We start from the raw sequence: 19,903 nt of genomic DNA, 5'->3' as shown, positions 1-19,903 counted from the left end.
GGGAGGGGGGCATCTTTTGGCCAGGATCGGAAAACAGTCCCCCCTCCGTTGCACATTCAGATCTACATACGTTATTCTTTCATAAGACCATTACGTGCACAAAAATTGCTTTTTCAGTTTCGGCCAAAACTGAAACTCGTACCAAAACTGTTTAAACAATTTCGGCCAAACCCGAAACTGCAGCTGAAACTTGCCGCCTGTTTTCGGCTTCAAAAACCGAAGATTGATTGTGTGAATGTGATCCAATGAGGCCACTAGAGATTATCAGAGCTTGCCGTTTATTTATTTATTTTTTTTTTATTCGTAGCATTTGTATCCCACTTTTTTCCCACCAATTTGCAGGCTCAATGTGGCTTACGTTTGCCGTAATGGCGGTTGCCATTTCCGGGTAACAGAATTACAAATGGCTTTGCGTTAAGGTGCATACATGCATGATAACATAGATGGAACATAACATACATGGAACAGATCATGGTATCAAACATATAAACGGCGAGTGACCGTACTCACTCGCAAAAGCGCAGTAGAGACCTTCTCTGCCCCGCCCCCACGTCAATACATGATGACGGGGGGCGGAACACAGAGGGCCTGTACTGCGCATTAATGCTGAGGGAGGGACACCGCCGTCTAACGCTCCCCCCACCCGAGTCGCCGCCGCCACCCACCTTCTACCCGGTCGGGCCCTCGCTCCGCTATTGAAACAGCGAGGGTCCGGGAACGCAGCACTGAGCTCTGCTGAGCTACCGACATCGCCCTTCCTTCTTCTTCTCTGCCTCTGTCCCGCTCTCGACGACGTTACGTCACACGAGGGCGGGACAGGCAGAGAAGAAGAACGAAGGCCGACGTCGGCAGCTCAGCAGAACTCAGTGCTGCGTTCCCGGACCCTCGCTGTTTCAATAGCGGAGCGATTGCCCGGCCGGGTGGAAGGTGATGGCTCGGTGGGGGGGGCGCGAACTCGGAGGGGGAGGGGCAGCGGCGAACTCGGCGGTGGGGGCGGGCCTTTTAACCCCCCCTTCCTATAATAGCCCGTTTTTACGGGCTCAAAGTCTAGTATATATATATACCATGTACGTACATACATGGTAAAGAAGAATACATTATGTTATTGCATGAAGGTTCCTGAGTGATACTTGGATTATAACATACATTAGGTCATCGGCTATGGAGAGACCATTTTCGACATAAGGATTGAACTGATAGTGCTTGTTCCCTAATAGCAAAGAGGTTTGCATCCCTCTGCTAAACCCACATGAGATTTTACCCTCCAGTCCCAGGAGCTGCAAGCGCATGACTTCTCAACAAGTCTGGCACGTGTAGGTTCACAAGTCAATGCAGATGTAGATAAACATCCTCTGAGACAGGAACTTTGTGATAATGTGTAAAAATTACCATTTTTTTAAATGCTTATTCAAACTGTGCACAAGTAACAAGCAGTGGTGTAGCCAGACAGCCAATTTAGGGTGGGCCCAAGGCCAAAGTGGGTGGGCCATAAATTTCATCTCCACTCCTCCCCCTACCTGTGCTGGCAGGGGATCCTCAAGCCCCACCAGCTTAAGACTTCCTCCCTGCCGAAGAACCTTACCTCTTTGGTGGCCAGTGGCAGTGTCTGCGAGCCACAGCTGTCAGCCACTGGCTCTATCCTGCGCGTGCTCAATTTTTGCACATGTGCAAATCCTGCCTGCCCTTAATTCTTCTCCCCAGGCTCCGCTTTGCTGCATTGCTCCATCGCTCCCTGCATTCTTCTCGCCTGTCACGCAGCGCTGCCATTCACACAGGCAGCTGCGCTCCCCTTTGCCGCGTCCATCCGGTCCTCTCTGATGCACTTCCTGTTAGGACCGGATGGACGCGGTAGGGGGAGCGCAGCTGCCTGTGTGAATGGCAGCGCTGCGTGACAGGCGAGAAGAATGCAGGGAGCGATGGAGCGATGCAGCAAAGCGGAGCCTGGGGAGAAGAATTAAGGACAGGCAGGCAGGCTATGCTGAACACTGCCTCCTGGACGGCCGTACCCGGCAGAGCCGCGGGAGAAAAGACAGCGTCAGCAAGCAAGGATGTGGATGGGCGGGCCTGGAGGGAAAGTGGCTGGGCCTGGGCCCCATCCAGGCCCACCCGTGGCTACGCCCCTGGTAACAAGAGGAAGCAGAATTCAGGTGTTTCCCATTTTGTATTTAGTTATAAAACTGATTAAGGACAAGCACCATATAGATTCTTACTAAAATCGGGTAAGGAATCCAGACACTGGTCTACACTGCGGACATTATATCATCCTAGTACTACTACTTATCATTTCTATAGCGCTACGAGGCATACGCAACGCTGTACACCATACACAAAAAGACAGTCCCTGCTCAAAGAGCTCACAATCTAAAAATGGAATGTTGCTAGTGGAATAGCAACATTCCATGTAGAATCTCAAATAGTAGCAACAGAATCTCCAATAGTAACAACATTCCATGTTCCACTGCACTAACCACTAGGCTACTCCTCCACTAGCAACATTCCATGTAGAAGCCTGCCCTTGCAGATCAGCAATGCGGCAGCGCAGGCTTCTGTTTCTGTGAGTCTGACGTCCTGCACGTATGTGCAGGACGTCAGACTCACAGAAACAGAAGCCTGCGCGGCTGCGTTGCTGATGTGCAAGGGCAGGCATCTACATTACTACTACTACTACTTATCACTTCTATAGCGCTACAAGGCATATGCAGCGCTGTACACCATACACAAAAAGACAGTCCCTGCTCAAAGAGCTTACAATCGAGATAATCCTGATGCGCAATCCAGAATATAAAAAGCCCACTGATGTTACTGAATGCGAGGGTTATGCGCTGAAAAATTACAATCAAGAGCAATACATTTCTCAAATTATTTTCTAATATATATAAACTTCATTTCATTGTATGAAGAAATGATAAGGGACATTCAAAAATGGGTGGCTGTTATAGAAGGCTGAACATGTTTTCACTTAAAACTTAATCAAATTAAAACAAAATTTCTTTGGAAAGGTCCAGCTAAGAATATAAAAGGTAAAGAGACTCTCGTTATTGGAAGTAATGATAAGTAGTAGTAGTAGTAGTAATACTTTAAAGTTTGAATTCACCACCCGTACATTAGGAGTTGAAGTGAACAGTCAGCTAACTATATTAAATCAGGTTAATAAACTGGTAAACAGCGCCTTCTTTCTATTAAGGAAATTAAGAGCAATACGTAAATTTTGAATTACATTGTTTTGGACTCATAGTACCAATCTTTGTTTTTATTTATTTGTTACATTTATATCCCACATTTTCCCACCTGTTTGTAGGCTCAATGTGGCTTACATAGTACCGGAGAGGCATTTGCAGACTCCGGTGTAAACAAATACAATGTGATGTTGTGGTAAGATAAAGTTCATGTGGCACAGCCACGTTAGGGAATCGGAGAACGGAAGAGTTGTGTTATGTCCATTACGTGCTTTAGTTTGGTGGTGTGCCAGAGATCAGGCATTTATGTTGGATCGGTGGGGTATGCCTTTTTAAACAGGTTAGTTTTTAGTGTTTTCCGGAAGTTTAGGTGGTCGTTCGTAGTTTTCAAGGCTTTTGGTAGTGCGTTCCACAGTTGTGTGCTTATGTAGGAAAAACTGGACGCGTAAGTTGATTTGTATTTGAGTCCTTTGCAGCTTGGGTAGTGCAGGTTTAGGTACGTTCGTGTTGATTCGGATGTGTTTCTAGTTGGTAGGTTGATCAAGTCTGTCATGTATCCCGGAGCTTCACCGTAGATAATTTTGTGAACCAGAGTGCAGATTTTGAAAGCAATGCGTTCTTTGATTGGGAGCCAGTGTAGTTTTTCGCGAAGGGGTTTTGCACTTTCAAATCGCGTTTTTCCGAAGATAAGCCTAGCTGCCGTGTTTTGAGCGGTCTGAAGTTTCTTTAAGGTTTGTTCTTTGCATCCTGCATAAATTCAACTTGGAAAGCATTGTTGCTTTCCAAGTTGGATTACTGCAGCATAGTTTATGTTGGTTGCACGAATGAGGTACTAAAAAAGCTTTAGATGATTCAAAAAAACGTGTAGCTACAGTTAAATTTTCTTTGAGTAGAGAAGAGCATACATCTCCTTACCTTATTGGCTACCAGTAGCCGCTAGGTTTCATTTTAAATTAAGTACTATGGTTTTTAGGACATTGTATGGGGATCTTCCATTATATTTGGCTGAGATTTTCTCTTTGTGGTGGTGAACGCTTGGAATGCCCTCCCGCGGGAGGTGGTGGAGATGAAAATGGTAACGGAATTCAAACATGCGTGGGATAGGCATAAAGGAATCCTGTGCAGAAGGAATGGATCCACAGAAGCTTAGCTGAAATTGGGTGGCGGGGGGAAGAGGGGTTGGTGGTTGAGAGGCTAGGATAGGGGAGGGCAGACTTATATAGGGTCTGTGCCGGAGCCGGTGATGGGAGGCGGGACTGGTGGTTGGGAGGCGGGAAATACTGCTGGACAGACTTATACGGTCTGTGCCCTGAAAAAGACAGGTACAAATCAAGGTAAGGTATACACATATGAGTTTATCGTGGGCAGACTAGATGGACCGTGCAGATTTTTTTCTGCCGTCATCTACTATGTTACTATGTTACTTTGTCGAACAGACACTTAGATAGGGGTCTGATCATTTTGAGATTTACTTCTATGGCTATCGTATAAGGCCGCTTCGGTTTGGAATTCACTTCTTACGATAATCAGGTCACCTAAGGACTATTTGTCTTTTAGAAAACAATTGAAAACATTTCTCTTTGAGAAATACGTTGGTCGAAATGTTTAGCTTAATGTACTCAAACTGTAAATTCCCGAATTGTCTCGGTCTTTAGACTTTTGTGATTTGCGCTGAATTGTGAAGGCTTTTGCGGAATACTAGGTTAATGTGTAACATGATGTAATATATTTTTTACTAACGCTACAAGCTGACCAGTACTTATGCTTGAAAACAGTCGTTGCAGGCTCCTTTCTCATAGAATCCAGCTTCTGCAGGCCACAAGTTTCATTAAAATGTTGCACCTTCATCATAGCCAACAGAGCCTGGAAATTCGTGAAAACATCTGGGAACACTTTTTGGAGCAATTCTTGCTGGCCTCCCACTTAGTCACCTCTCCCCTCTCCAGTCGGTTCAAAACTCTGCTGCCCGTCTCGTCTTCCGCCAGGGTCGCTTTACTCATACTACCCCTCTCCTCAAGACCCTTCACTGGCTCCCTATCCGTTTTCGCATCCTGTTCAAACTTCTTCTACTAACCTATAAATGTACTCACTCTGCTGCTCCCCAGTATCTCTCCACACTCGTCCTTCCCTACACCCCTTCCCGTGCACTCCGCTCCATGGATAAATCCTTCTTATCTGTTCCCTTCTCCACTACTGCCAACTCCAGACTTCGCGCCTTCTGTCTCGCTGCACCCTACGCCTGGAATAAACTTCCTGAGCCCCTACGTCTTGCCCCATCCTTGGCCACCTTTAAATCTAGACTGAAAGCCCACCTCTTTAACATTGCTTTTGACTCGTAACCACTTGTAACCACTCGCCTCCACCTACCCTCTTCTCTTCCTTCCCGTTCACATTAATTGATTTGATTACTTTATTTTTTGTCTATTAGATTGTAAGCTCTTTGAGCAGGGACTGTCTTTCTTCTATGTTTGTGCAGCGCTGTGTACACCTTGTAGCGCTGCAGAAATGCTAAATAGTAGTAGTAGTAGTCTCTTGTAATCAGAGGTGATATTGTCATAATGCCTCAGGCCACCAATAAGAGCCAACCTCATCAGTGATGTCACAATGGCTTGATTGTCCTATACTTGGCTCACTTTTATTACATAGCTTTTTGAGCAGGGACTGTCTTTCTTCTATGTTTGTGCAGCGCTGCGTACGCCTTGTAGCGCTATAGAAATGCTAAATAGTAGTAGTAGTAGTAGCAATTCCATAACCTAGATGCCCACAATTATGTGTACATAGATTTTTTTTAGAATAGTGGTATATACATGGGTATGTCTGCACATATGTGCCCAAATTCTGCCTATATGTTATTCCGCAAATATCCGCTAAACCTACCTAGTGCGTATTTGCAAGGTGGCTTACGTAAGGGCAGAGCTTAGACAAGACATGGGCGAGACAACCCCTAAGTTTGTACTTGCAGGTTGTTACGTCACAAAGTGCCTGAAGCAGAGAGAGGTTATGTTGCTGTTACAAAAGTGATACTAAAATCTATTTTCCTCTCTCTTCCTGTTTGCCACATTTTCTCTGTCTATCTTTCTCGATTCAGGGTGTCTATCCACTTGCTAAAAAATGTGATCTAGCTTTCTTGTGTACTGACTGACTCTAACCTCTTTAGGATGAGAAGGGGTAGCTATCGAAAATTATGAGATTTACCTCCAGAATTCTGTAGGATTTTCACTCACCAGACCATCTTTTTCCGTTCTGTTTCTCCTCACAGAGAAATTAATAAGAGAATAACAGATGAGCAGGCCCGAAAAGCCTTTGACAGAGCAACCAAACTGGAGCAGGAATTCACAGAATGCTTCTCAGGTTGGTATTTCAGGGACGAGGGGGTGCTCTCAGTATGAGGGGAGGGGGGTTCGTTCCATTGTGGGGAGGGTAATTATCATTGTGAGCGGGGAGGGTATATTTGCAGTGGGGGGGGGGGGGGGGGGGGAAGGGTATTGTCAATTTGGAGATACTTTCAACATGAATAGGGTTATGATTTTAGATTTTATTGATGGTTGATATACCACACAGGTCAAAGTGGTTTACACTACCGAATAGAAAACAGAAAGTAACTCTGGTTCAATGATAGCGTAGGGAACAACAAACATATACAATACAAGTCACACAGAAAAAAAAGTACCCAGAACGGGAGAAACCACAACCATAACTGTTAGTTGCCATAAGCTAGTGCTTGCATTATATGTGTGCATGATTGGGGGGGGGGGGGGGGGGTTGCTGTTCATGTAATGGGAAGGGGTACTGTCATATACGTAAAAGGGGTATGCAGTTAAGATCACAGTAACATAGCAGTTGTTTGAAGATGAACATTTCTTGGTCCAACCTTACTATCCAGTTGCTTCCTGTCCTTTTTTTTTAGGGGGGGGGGATCTAGTAGTTTATTTATTTATTTATTGTTTGCATTTGTATCCCACATTTTCCCACCTCTTTGCGGGCTCAGTGTGGCTTACAATAAGATAAGAATAATGAAAATACTTTTGTTACAACTTGGTTATGGGTTATATTGTACAAGGTATGCGAGATAATCGAATTATCATTAGGAATATTACAATGGGACATCAACATTGAGACATTGGGAGGAGACAAAGGGAAGCTTACGGGCAGTGTTAAGACACAAAGGCATATGGTGTACATATTTCTATGAGTAATGTGGAATTATGGAGGATGGGGGATCATAATTGGATGTATGATGCATTGATGAACAGTGAGTGTGGACTCTATGTGTTTTGGTTCAACCTGTTCTATCCTGCTCTGTCATACTTACAACTCAATTGGAACCAGGGGTGGGATCTGGCACCATGAATCACTGCATTGATACTCCTTAGCTGGAGTCAGTGCACCAAGGTGCCCTCAGGATACCCTGCAGTTGTGGGCCTAAATCTTGAGTTCAACTCTCTACCCTCATTTCCCCTTATGTTCCCGCCCGTAACCTCCGCTCACAGGACAAATCCCTCCTCTCAGTACCCTTCTCCACCACCGCCAACTCTAGGCTCCGCTCATTCTGCCTCACCTCACCCTATGCTTGGAATAAACTTTCTGAGCCCTTACGCCAAGCCCCCTCCCTACCCATCTTCAAATCCTTGCTCAAAGCCCACCTCTTCAATGACTGCCCCTATTTGACTGACTGTACATTTGTCCTTTAGATTGTAAGCTCCTTGAGCAGGGACTGTCCTTCTATGTTAAAATGTACAGCACTGCGTAACCCTAGTAGCGCTTTAGAAATGTCAAGTAGTAGTAGTAACTCCCTCCTCCTCAGTATCTGCTGGTTAACCAGAAAGTCTGAACCATGAATGGATCCCAACTTCCTCCATGACCAGGCTGGCCCATGCACCTTGCACTAATCAACTGAGTCTTTGGTCATCTTACTTCTTGCCGTCCCCCTACCCTCCCTTTCTGCCTCATGCATGCCCAGATTCTGTCACTGGCTTTGGTCTCCACCACTTCCACCATCCTGTCAGTAAAGAAGTATTTTCTCCTAGGTTTTATGTTCAAATTTCTACAGTGACAAAATACAACCAACCACATTTCACAAGATGAGATCAAAATATAAACACATGAATCAGAAATATTAATATAACAACATATGTCCAAATCTTCAAATAATTTCTTCCAGTGTAGTACCTCCATCACCCATCCCACCCTTGCAGCATATAACAAAGGACTTAAGTAGGCTGGATGTAGCTTAAGTAGACCCATACAGCTTCATAATAACTCACTATGAATCCCTCCAAACCCAACCTTTGAACTTCCATTCCCTACCTCTTCCCTTCCCCTTTCCATTTCCCTCAACTCCAACAACTCTAAAAATCCCCCCCATACCCCTACTCTTTCCTCCCGAATCCCCTTCCCCCCAAGGAAATCTGGAGCAATCCATCTCACTGCAAGAGAATTATCCACTCCTTCCACTCCTCCCATACCCCAAGATCCAATTCACATTAAAAACAGATATGAATACTTCTCACTTGGGGTGCGATCATGCCTATACAGCCTGCTCATATATTCATAAAGGATTCTTCTAAGTTTTGTTTTCGGAGTGAAAGTTATGGAAACCTAAAGTGTCTTTTATAAGGACAATACACTTCTTTCTGGTCTCCAATTACAAAGCACAATCTCAAGAGATCATTAAAGTAATTCAAACAGAAATACAACATAGAACTCTCCTGACAGATGCCTTGCAGCAGCCATGCTCAGAGTGGAAGTGGGTAGAGCATTGAGTGCAGGCTGGTCAGAAGGCCTAGTGCCAGGAGCCATTCCCTCCCCCTGAGGATTATTATTATCTTTATTTAATATACAATGTGTTACTGGATAATTTAAAGTATGAAATAACTGTATGGTGGGACTGCCCGGTGATACAGCGATTCTGGAGGAGCCTGCAGGCGCGCCTGCGGGGGGGTCTGGGAGCCGCGGTCACATTAACCCCTGGTTTATGCTTGTTGAATATATCGATGGGGGATGGCCGCGGCTCTCACCACGGCCTTTTAGCCCATATTGTTACAGCAGCCAGAACATTAATTGCAAGATTGTGGAAGCAAACCGCGGTGCCCACTGTGGATCAAGTGTTGGCTAAGGTGGACTATTGCTGTTTAATGGATAAACTTACAGCCTTAAGGCGAGGGGGGAATGGTGTGGTTCCTAAAAACATGGGCTCCCTATTTGGAGTGGCGGGGACTATCAGTGTAATAGGCGAATGAAGGGGGACTGCCAGTGCAGCGAAGTGATTAGCTATACCTGAGATACTCGGATGGGGGGGGAGGGTCTTATTGAAGCTGTAAGGTTTTGATTAAGCTTAAGATTGATGTGTTATCCTTGGTTTTGTGTTTGTATGAAAATGTTAATAAAAACAGTTATAAAATAAAATAATGAAATAATGAAATAATGAAATAACAAGGGAGCTGACCTTAGACTTTCTTGCTTCCTTTCTCCCTGTCCCTTGCAGCAATTGTAGAGGGAGACAGCTTTGAAGAAGTCTACCACAAGGTGAAACGGATCATTGAGGAGCTATCTGGCCCATACATCTGGATCCCAGCCCGCGAAAGACTCTAGAACCTCTGTCGTCATCCATTTGCTAGTGCGCCTGCCTGCCTGCTGCAGCCTGGAAACAGTGGTTCTTCAGCCTGTCTTGGAGTCAAACTTAACCAGTCAGGTTTTCTGGACAGCTACAGTGAATATACTTGAGATACATTTGCATGCACCTCATGCATATTCATTTCAAATTTTCTGAAAACCAGACTGGTGAGATGAGCTTGTAGGACAGGGTTGAGATCCACTGGCCTAGAGACTTGATTTATTGGCGCCCAAAGAGGGACTCCTCATTTCTGTCTCTCTCCCTATCTTGGGTTCCCACTTCACTCCAGATTAGCAAAACAAGTTGCTCCAGCCCTGGTTTTGCTCCGGTTTCATGCAAAGATTTGTTGTTCAGATCACAGCTTCATACTAACCTTTCTCTTGGAGTCAGAAGGATCTGTACAGCCCATCAATACCAGCTGGGAGGAGACAGCAATCGAGGAACACTGGAATCTACAGAATAGGATTTTTTTTTAATTATCCTAAAATAAAAATATCAGAACTACAACTCTGTGAATGCAGTGCAGAAAAACCGGGACTGGATCTGCCTGTTCAGTGCACCTGGAATGAGATATCATACCTACTCCAATCCCCCTCCCTCAAGATTCATCCATGAAAGCTGTGCTGTCTTACTTTTCCAACTGATTTAGGGTTTTGTTTCTCTCACAAGCGTTCCTCTGTGCCAGTGGACCCATGTGTGCATGCATCCTGTGACAGCAAAATAATAAAAAAATAAAAAAACAAAAAAACCCAGCAACACCAAGAGAAGAAATCCCGCCATAAAGCAAAAGATGGAGAGTTTTAAAAATATCCCATCAACAAGGGCAGCGGAACAGAGAAAAACTTTTTAAAGGCACAGCGGGAGGACAGCAGACATTGAGAAATAAAATCAGTTTAGATTTTGCAACGAAGAGCAAATGTTTCTACAGACTGGAGCTCTGTGTGTGTGTGTTGGATTTTTATTTTGGGGGGTTGTTTCCAGAAGAAATCATTGAATTTTGTTTTGGAGGGAGCAGTGGGAGGAGAAATGGTGTGAGGGCTGCTATGGGCTCTGGCCTGGTTTTCTCCCAAACAGGCCGCTAATAACGATGGACAAACAAAATTAAAACCAGAAGGACACAGAGAGAAAAACTAGGAGGAAGGAAGATGCTTGTTTTTTTGAACAAGACAATTTTTTGGTTCTTCTTTTGTTCTGCAACAAAATCTTAACAGTCATACCCAGACAAGGGGGCAAAGGAGGCCATATTTGTTAGAGACTGACCCAGAAATGTACGTGAGATGTAGTGATTTTCTTTTGAGGGTTTCTAAGGTGTTATTTTTAAGCTGTTTGGTTTTAGGGCTTTTTTGGTCTTCAAAAAAAAAGGAGCCAAGCGAACTCATGGAATAAAAATGGCATCAAACTGAATTCCGCCATTTTGGAAAACAGCATTTTCTCATTTGCTCTATCTTCCCCACCAGAGCATTTTAATATCTCCTTGTAAGTGGGAGGGACCGTGTGTTAGTTATGATTTTAAGGGGTTTTTTTTCCTGTTATTTTTCAGTTTTCTTTATAAATTTATTTATTTTCTGGTTCTCTTGTGGCATGGACATCGAAGAGCGTGGCTTTCATGATGGCAAACAGACTAGCGGAAAAAAAAGTTTTATTGACTTCAGTCATTTTATATTTTTTGGCGGGAGGGTGATTAAAAAAAAACACAAAAATATATCTATATCTGTTTTGTGACTATTTTGAGTATACTAAAGTATCACAGTGCAGGTGTCTGTATTGTAAAAACAGAGAAGGACTTTGCAAGGTTCCCCCCCCCCCCCCCCCCTCTATTTCATTTTGTAAATTGAACAAAGGTGGAAGCATCCCTGTAAGGGAACCTGAACCGATTTTTTATAGGGGAGCTTCTGTCTAACTTTGGCAAATTATTCAGTGGTGGTATAAATTCTGGTTTCCTCTCATCCCTCCACCCGCCCCGTCTCTATTTTTTATTTCGTTTGAACCGGTATCGCCAAAATCCAGAAAGCGACATTTTCGCTTTAACCCCTCCGTACTGTGGTCTGCTTCACCGTTTCCCCCAAAGTGCCTAGCAAAAGGGGTGGAATCTCTGTGTCCTTCAGTGCTCATCCAATGCTCTTTTGGGGGAAACGATGACGCGGACTGCGTTGAGTGGGTGTATATATATATATGTATAGAGAGTCCGAAAAGGTAACGGATAGAACCACAGAAGCACATCCGTATATAAAATATGTAGAGTACACGGTTGCAAAGCAAAAGATTTAAAAAAATGGAGAGATTAAAAAAAAAAAATAAAGTCTATAAAGGGTTAATGATTTTACGTTGGAAAATAAAAATTTTAATTATTTACTGAACTGTCTCTTTTTATTTGTGTACTTCGGCCTGGAGCATGACTTTATTGAGGGGGAGAAGAACGGGGAAACAAGTTCGTCCTGCTCCTTTCAGCACAAGCTCAGTCAGATCCAGAGCTGAGATTCACTTGCAGCTACTTGAAATGGTTCTCTCCTGTTTTACATGCCTTCCCAAAATACCTAGCTCAACCATTAAAGCGACAGTCCTCAGGTGGGGGGGCCACACACAAAAGCTTCTTCTAGAACCATGCAATTATGAGCCCTTCATCTAGTAACATAGTAACATAGTAGATGACGGCAGAAAAAGACCTGCATGGTCCATCCAGTCTGCCCAAGACAAACTCATATGTGTATACCTTACCTTGAATTTGTACCTGTCCTTTTCAGGGCACAGACCATATAAGTCTGCCCAGCAGTATTTCCCACCTCCCAACCACCAGTCCCGCCTCCCATCACCGGCTCTGGTACAGACCATATAAGTCTGCCCTCCCCTATCCTAGCCTCCCAACCACCACCCCCTCTTCCCCCCAACTGCTCCGCCACCCAATTTCAGCTAAGCTTCTGAGGATCCATTCCTTCTGCACAGGATTCCTCTATGCATATCCCACGCATGTTTGAATTCCGTTACCGTTTTCATCGCCACCACCTCCCGCGGGAGGGCATTCCAAGCGTCCACCACCCTCTCCGTGAAGAAATACTTCCTGACATCTTTCCTGAGTCTGCCCCCCTTCAATCTCATTTCATGTCCTCTCGTTCTACTGCCTTCCCATCTCCAGAAAAGATTCGTTTGCAGATTAATACCTTTCAAATATTTGAACGTCTGTATCATATCACCCTTGTTCCTCCTTTCCTCCAGGGTGTACATGTTCAGGTCAGCAAGCCTCTCTTCATACGTCTTGGAACGTAAATCCCATACCATCCTCGTAGCTTTTCTTTGCACCGCTTCCATTTTTTTAACATCTGATCATTAGGTGTCACTGTTGGATCACTGAGACCCCCTTTCCCCCTGGTGTGCAGAAGACCTGGCCTGGGAATCAAACCCATGTCCTCTGCATAGGCCACATTTTTAAATGGAATTGGTAGTACCGTTAAGGGTCAATTTTCCAAAATTTCTCAGTGCTTCAATTAGGTACCTAGGGGGTCCCTTTATTACGGTGCACTGAAAAATGGCCTGCGGTAGTGTAGGCGTGGGTTTTGGGCACGCGCGCTGACCCATTTATCAGCGTGCCTGCAAACAAAATGCCTTTTTTAAAAGTTTTGCCGAAAATGGATGTGCGACAAAATACAAAATTGCTGCCATCCATTTTTGGGTCTGAGACCTTACCGCCAGCCACTGACTTAGCGGTAAGGTCTCTCGGTCGTTCACCGTGCGGTAATCGCCTATGGGCGTTAAGTCGGAGTTACCGCCCGATTTTCGCTGCGTGGCAGAAAAGAAGATATATCTTCTGGCGCGCATAAAAAAATGAAATTACCACACGGGCCAATGAGGTAGCCAGGTGGTATCTCTGAATCGGCGCATGTTGGGTACGCATAGGTGCGGGAACCTACCTATTGAACTAAAATTTTTCCTAAATCAAGGAACGTAGAGGCCTTTTTTTTACTAAACTGCGTTAAGCAGCCGTTGCAGTGTTATCAGTGTGATAGTACTTATTTTACTGTACTATTAATTGATTACTCGCCTCACCCCCAAAAAATCTTGAGGTGAGTTACTGCACTAAAACGAAGGCCTTTGCATTAAAAATGCTGCGTTAACTGCTTAACCTGGGTCAGGTCTGGCCATAAATAGGTGTGGGAGGAGATGTGGCTACTGTGGGCTAGATGTCCCAACTGCCAATAACATAGCCAAACTATTTTATTATTTATTTATTTGCATTTAGCTCACACCTTTTTCAGTAGTAGCTCAAGGTGAGTTTCATTCAGGTACTCTGGATATTTCTCTGTCCCAGGAGGGCTCACAATCTAAGTTTGTACCTGAGGCAATGGAGGGTTAAGTGACTTGCCCAAGATCACAAGGAGCAGCAGTGGGATTTGAACCAGCTACCTCTGCATGTCAAGACTGATGCTGTAACCACTAGGCCACTCCTCCACTCCAGAATCTTGCTATTCTTTGGGGTTCTACATGGAATGTCGCTACTCTTTGAGATTCTGCATGGAATCTTGTCACTCTTTAAGATTCCAGAATCGTATTTATTTAGATTTTGCTCACACCTTTTCCAGTAGTAGCTCAAGGTGAGTTATATTCAGGTAGGCTGGATAGTTCTCTGTCCCAGGAGGGCTCACAATCTAAGTTTGTACCTGAGGCAATGGAGGGTTAAGTGACTTGCCCAAGATCACAAGGAGCAGCGGTAGGATTTGAACTGTGCTCTAACCACTAGGCCACTCCTGCCACCTCAAGATGTAGCTGTAAATGCAGTTGCACTACTGGTGGTTCGGTAGTGCCTGTCAGAGGATCTATGGCAGTACCGGTTCCTGATCATCCCCCTGCATTTTCCAATCTCCCCAGCCTCTGATCCCCCTCCACAAAACCTTGTAGCTTCCAATCCCCCCCCCCCCCCAGCTAATGGAGTCACCCCTGGATCTGGACCCCGACCCCCCCACTAAATGAACAGCCGTGTCCCCATGAAAACACCCACCCTTCTGACATCAAACTCATCCTTACAAAAAACTGCAGGGGGAATGCTGACCCCTTCCCCCCCAACAGTTACTGCAGAGCCACTGCAGTTAAAGTAGGTTAATTATGGCTCTTAACCCATGTTAAGTGTAAAATGTTAATTCTCTTTGGTAAACATGTCCCTCACTTTGTTAAGATGAGAGAATCAGAAATGAAAATTAAAAGCTATTTTGGGCAAAATATTGATGTGTTATTGCATTTTGTCAATTGTTAAATTCTATCTAAACGAATATGAATTAAAAAGGTAAAAAAATATTTTACATTAAAATTTCTCTTTATACTTTCCCATTAACTTTAAGAAACTCAGCTGAATTCAGAAATATTTCTTACCAGGTTAAGTATTATTCTGTAGGTCTCTATAGTAAGGGTTTTAAAAGCAAGTATAGAGTATTATTTTTATGGAATCAGGGTTTCATTCATACATGCCATCCAGATAATTTTATAAAGAAATATTTTCTGTCTTTTAATTTTATTTGGTTGCGCTCCAAAGAGCTTCTCTTACCAGCTACAGAGGTAAAAGATTCTCTAAAAGAGCATTTAAAAGCATTTAAGAGCATTTAAAAATGTACCTTTTCTATTTCTGGAATGGCTATGCTATGCTTTTATTCATTTGTGCACATATGAGCTCACAGAAACTGTTTTGGTATCCACTTGGATACCATACATAATTTTATCTTGTATAATACTTTGTTTACTTGCAGATTAAGTCCACTCCTGAATCCAACAAGACAGATTCGACATACGGCCTCTTCAAACTTTGTCTTTTGTCTGTTTGTGTGTGTGTGTTTTTTTTGGGACCCATCAGATACATTCAGTATAAGTGACCATTTCTGATTTTTTTTAAATTTTGTGGATAGTACAATCAGTATGTAGAAGTAGTTTCTCTCCTGAAGTGAGCAGACTGGATGGACCGTGCAGGTCTTTTTCTGCCGTCATCTACTATGTTACTATGAATATCTTATCCCCCTGTTTACAAACCCATGCTAGTGGCTGCCAAATGGCAATGCAGACACAGCCCATTCAAAGCACATTGGCAACCACTACTGCGGCTTTGTAAACGGTGGGGGGGGGGGGGGGGGTACTGTTTTCTCATTTCAGTCTTTCACTTTATCTGAAACTCATCTCCTTTCTTTCATTTCTTTTCTTCTTTCTTGAGATGTGATGAAGCTTTAGCTGGAATCCAACATTACAGCTCTGCTTGCAGATCCTCTGTACCTACTATCCTGACTATAAAAATTTAGGGACTCTTTTACTAAACCGACACTAGTGATTTCCACGTGGGAAATGCGATGCGGCCCATTGAATGGGCTGCGGTGCATTCGCTATGCTGGGAATCGCTAGCATGGTTTAGTAAAAGAGGCCCTTAAAAGAGAATCTGGAGAACGTTGCCGGAGAACGTGGTGAAGGCGGTTAGCTTGGCAGAGTTTAAAAAGGGGTTGGACGGTTTCCTAAAGGGCAAGTCCATAAACCGCTACTAAATGGACTTGGGAAAAAATCCACAATTCCGGGAATAACATGTATAGAATGTTTGTACGTTTGGGAAGCTTGCCAGGTGCCCTTGGCCTGGATTGGCCGCTGTCGTGGACAGGATGCTGGGCTCGATGGACCCTTGGTCTTTTCCCAGTGTGACATTACTTATGTCCTCTACTTGGCTCACTTTTATTACATAAGAGCCAACCTCATTAGTGATGTCACAATGGCTTGATTGTATAGAATGTTTGTACGTTTGGGAAGCTCACCAGGTGCCCTTGGCCTGGATTGGCCGCTGTCGTGGACAGGATGCAGGGCTCGATGGACCCTTGGTCTTTTCCCGGTGTGGCATTACTTATGTACTTATATTACGTATGATTTCTGAAAATAAATATATCTTTATACTGTAATCTAGCTTGTCCCAAAATAAAACAATAATTAGATATCCCTATCTTTTTTTCTAGTTTTTGCCCCATTTTTTTATTTTCCCTTCCTAACATGGGCTGCAGTACAATCAGAATTTCTTAGCTGTGGTTATTGCAGCTGTACAAACTTACATAAACTATATCACCAGCAGCACACAGCAGCAAGGTTTCCAAAACATCAAGCAGATATTCCAACTTCTAGAGTAAGCACAAACTATAACAGAACTTCCTTATTTTTTTTTTTTTACTTCCACCAGAAACAGCTCAAATTAAAAATTTTTTTTTTTTTTTTGGGGGGGGGGGGGGGGTTAAATTTTTTTTATTTTTAAAGGAAATGGGTAATTTCACTTCTATTCCTATTAATGTCATTTCCCCTTTTAAGGTGTAAGGGAGTTCCGTTTCTAATCAGACTATTACAATCTCTAGTATAAGGGTAAATATAAAACTTACATTTAAATAAATAGATACTCACCAGCACTATCAGATCAATTACAATTTCTTCAAAATAGCTGTCTTTAAGCTGTTCAGCACGCAGAACTGAAATTAAAACGCAATTTTAGTGTATACAACATCTGAATAACACAGGAAGTTTTGCAGCTTTAAATTTTTCACTAAAAACTATTCAAACTTCTATCAAGCTGTCTCTTAGCTGACCTGCTGCCCTTTAGCCACCAGTTCCCTTCCCCAGAACAGGAAGTAATGTCAGAGGGAGCAGGGAGCCGGTGGAGCCGACAGCTGCGTGGCTGCTCCCTGCACCCCCTTGCAGCATGCATCCAGGGCGGACCGCCCCCATCGCCCCGCCCTTGGTACAACACCACTGGCATATGCCTTCCCCAACTGCATGCAATTTCTCTCACACGTATTCATAGTAAAAAAATCCTGAAAACCAGACTGGCTGGAGGTCCCCAAGGATAGGTTTGGAAATGATGGCCATAGGTGAACTTTCAGCCTTGCCCCTACACCCTCACAGCTCAAGCCACATCAACTTCTCCCATTTTACACTCAGGAAATCTTTGAATTCTGTATGTTATTTATGCTGTGCTACAGGATTTTGTTGGTTTGGCTTTGTTCTCCGTTATATGGCGGAGCTCTTGTTGGTAAAAAGCATTTAACCAAAACATTTTCTCCTGTTTTATTTATTTATTTCTAGTATTTATACCCCACATTATCCCAAACAAGTTTGGGTTCAATGTGGCTTACATCAAACTTTAAAGCAGAAGTACAATAAGGATTAGATACCGAATACAGTTCAAGCTTCTCCTACTCACCTACAAATGCACTCGATCTGCAGCCCCTCCTTACCTCTCTACCCTCATCTCCCCTTACGTCCCTACCCGTAACCTCCGCTCTCAAGACAAATCCCTCCTTTCAGTACCCTTCTCCACCACCGGCAACTCTAGGCTTCGCCCATTCTGCCTCGCCTCACCCCATGCTTGGAACAAACTCCCTGAGCCCATACGCCGGGCCCCCTTCCTACCCATCTTCAAATCATTGCTCAACGCCCACCTCTTCAATGTCGCCTTCGGCACCTAATCACTACATCTCTTCTCAGGAAATCTCATCTACCCCAACTTGACATTTCGTCCTTTAGATTGTAAGCTCTTCTGAGCAGGGACCGTCCTTATTCGTTAATTTGTACAGCGCTGCGTAACCCTAGTAGCGCTCTAGAAATGTTAAGTAGTAGTAGTAGATTAAATAAAAGTAAAAGACAGTATAGAATCTGTACAGCATCCTGGCGCCTAACTTTGGGTGATCTGTTGAAAATTGCTCCCATTAGGGTAAAGCATTTGATATACCAGGGGCGTATCTGGACTCTGGCAGTAGGGGGGGCCAGGGCCAGAGGGAGGGGGCACATTTTAGCCCCCCCCCCGGCACCACCGCCCCCCCCCCCCGTGCCATTGCCAGAGCCCCCCCTGCCACCAACGACTCTCTCCACCTCCTCTCCCGCCGCCAACCCTCCCCCGCTGACATCAGACTCCGAATCAACAGCGTACAGCATGGCCACGGACGGAGGAGGACGACGAACAAGAACTTTGAAGACCTCGGCGGCTGGCAGGGGTTGGGGTCCCCCGCCAGCTGAAGAATTATTTTTAAAAGCAGGCAGAAGCAGACCTCGGCTGCCGGGGGTTGGGGTCCTGTGATATACTACCTTTCTGTAGTACAACTAAAGCAGTTTGCATATTACATACAGGTTCTTTCTTTGTTCCCTCTCCTCACCGCCTCCTACCTACCTGTTTTGGCCTCTGTTTCCTTTCATCTCCCGGACCTGGGGCACTCAGTGTGCCTGTCCTACTGCCATGCCACAGTACCAAATCCCAGGGATCTGATTCTTTTATTTTTCAATCATACTGCCATGCACAGGACTTCCATGTTCCCTCTGTCACATGGCTGCTGCTGTGTGACCTCATTTCCTTCCCTGAAAATTCTGAAAACCTTATTATACAGGATGGGGCATAGGGGGCGCTGATGCAGACAGCAACAACCGCGGGCTATGCTGCGGGGCTCCTGTGGGCTGAACATGGGTTGTCTGCGCCGAGCAATGCTTAGAAGAATTGTGCACGGGTGTTAGCTTGCGTGGGAAGACACAACACAGATTGTATTAAAATATATGCCAGTGAGCTAATTAAGGTATTCTGTGCAATGCAGAGAGCATGCTGCCCACTTCTGACACATGCACAAAGTGAGAGGTTTTCTGCCAGAGTCCGGGGTACAGTTAGGGTGGCCAACTACATCCAGATTCACCAGGCAGGGATGATCCAGTCCTGGCCTTACCCCAATGCATGTAGGGACTTGTGGTTCTGATTTCCCCCACTGAAGAGTCCTTTAACAAAAGGCGCGCTAGCGTTTTTAGCGCACGCTAAAAATAAGCATGCGCTAAATGCTAGAGATGGCCAGATATTCTTATGAGTGTCTCCTGTCCACAGAAGCGGAGGAGTGGCCTAGTGGTTAGAGCACCGGTCTTGCAATCCAGAGGTGGCCGGTTCAAATCCTGCTGCTGCTCCTTGTGCTCTTGGGCAAGTCACTTAACCCTCCGTTGCCTCAAGTACAAACTCAGATTGTGAGTCCTCCAGGGACAGGGAAATACTCAGTGTACCTGGAAAAAGGTGTGAGCAAAATCTAAATAAGTGCTAGATTTAGTTGACTTACCACCTAGAAACAGATCCAGCTCCTCCCAATCTTATCTAAATCTATAC

The 19,903-nt window shown here is 44.5% G+C and overlaps 1 protein-coding gene across 1 annotated transcript in view; it reads left to right on the top strand.

The window, feature by feature from the left end:
- The window catches only part of DLG4 (discs large MAGUK scaffold protein 4), a 36,219-nt gene extending 26,350 nt beyond the window's left edge, over positions 1–9,869 (top strand). Inside the window, exons 17-18 of the mRNA XM_030187208.1 lie at positions 6,436–6,527; positions 9,661–9,869. Of these exons, the coding sequence (XP_030043068.1) occupies positions 6,436–6,527; positions 9,661–9,767 (199 nt within the window). The 3' untranslated portion in view covers positions 9,768–9,869. The remainder of the gene's footprint in view (positions 1–6,435; positions 6,528–9,660) is intronic.
- The last annotated feature ends 10,034 nt before the right edge of the window (positions 9,870–19,903 follow it).

The sequence above is a fragment of the Microcaecilia unicolor genome, chromosome 14, assembly GCF_901765095.1.
Source record: "Microcaecilia unicolor chromosome 14, aMicUni1.1, whole genome shotgun sequence".
Lineage (NCBI taxonomy): Eukaryota > Metazoa > Chordata > Amphibia > Gymnophiona > Siphonopidae > Microcaecilia > Microcaecilia unicolor.
The sequence above is the reverse complement of the archived record's forward strand: the minus strand, read 5'-3'. Positions and strand labels throughout refer to the sequence as shown.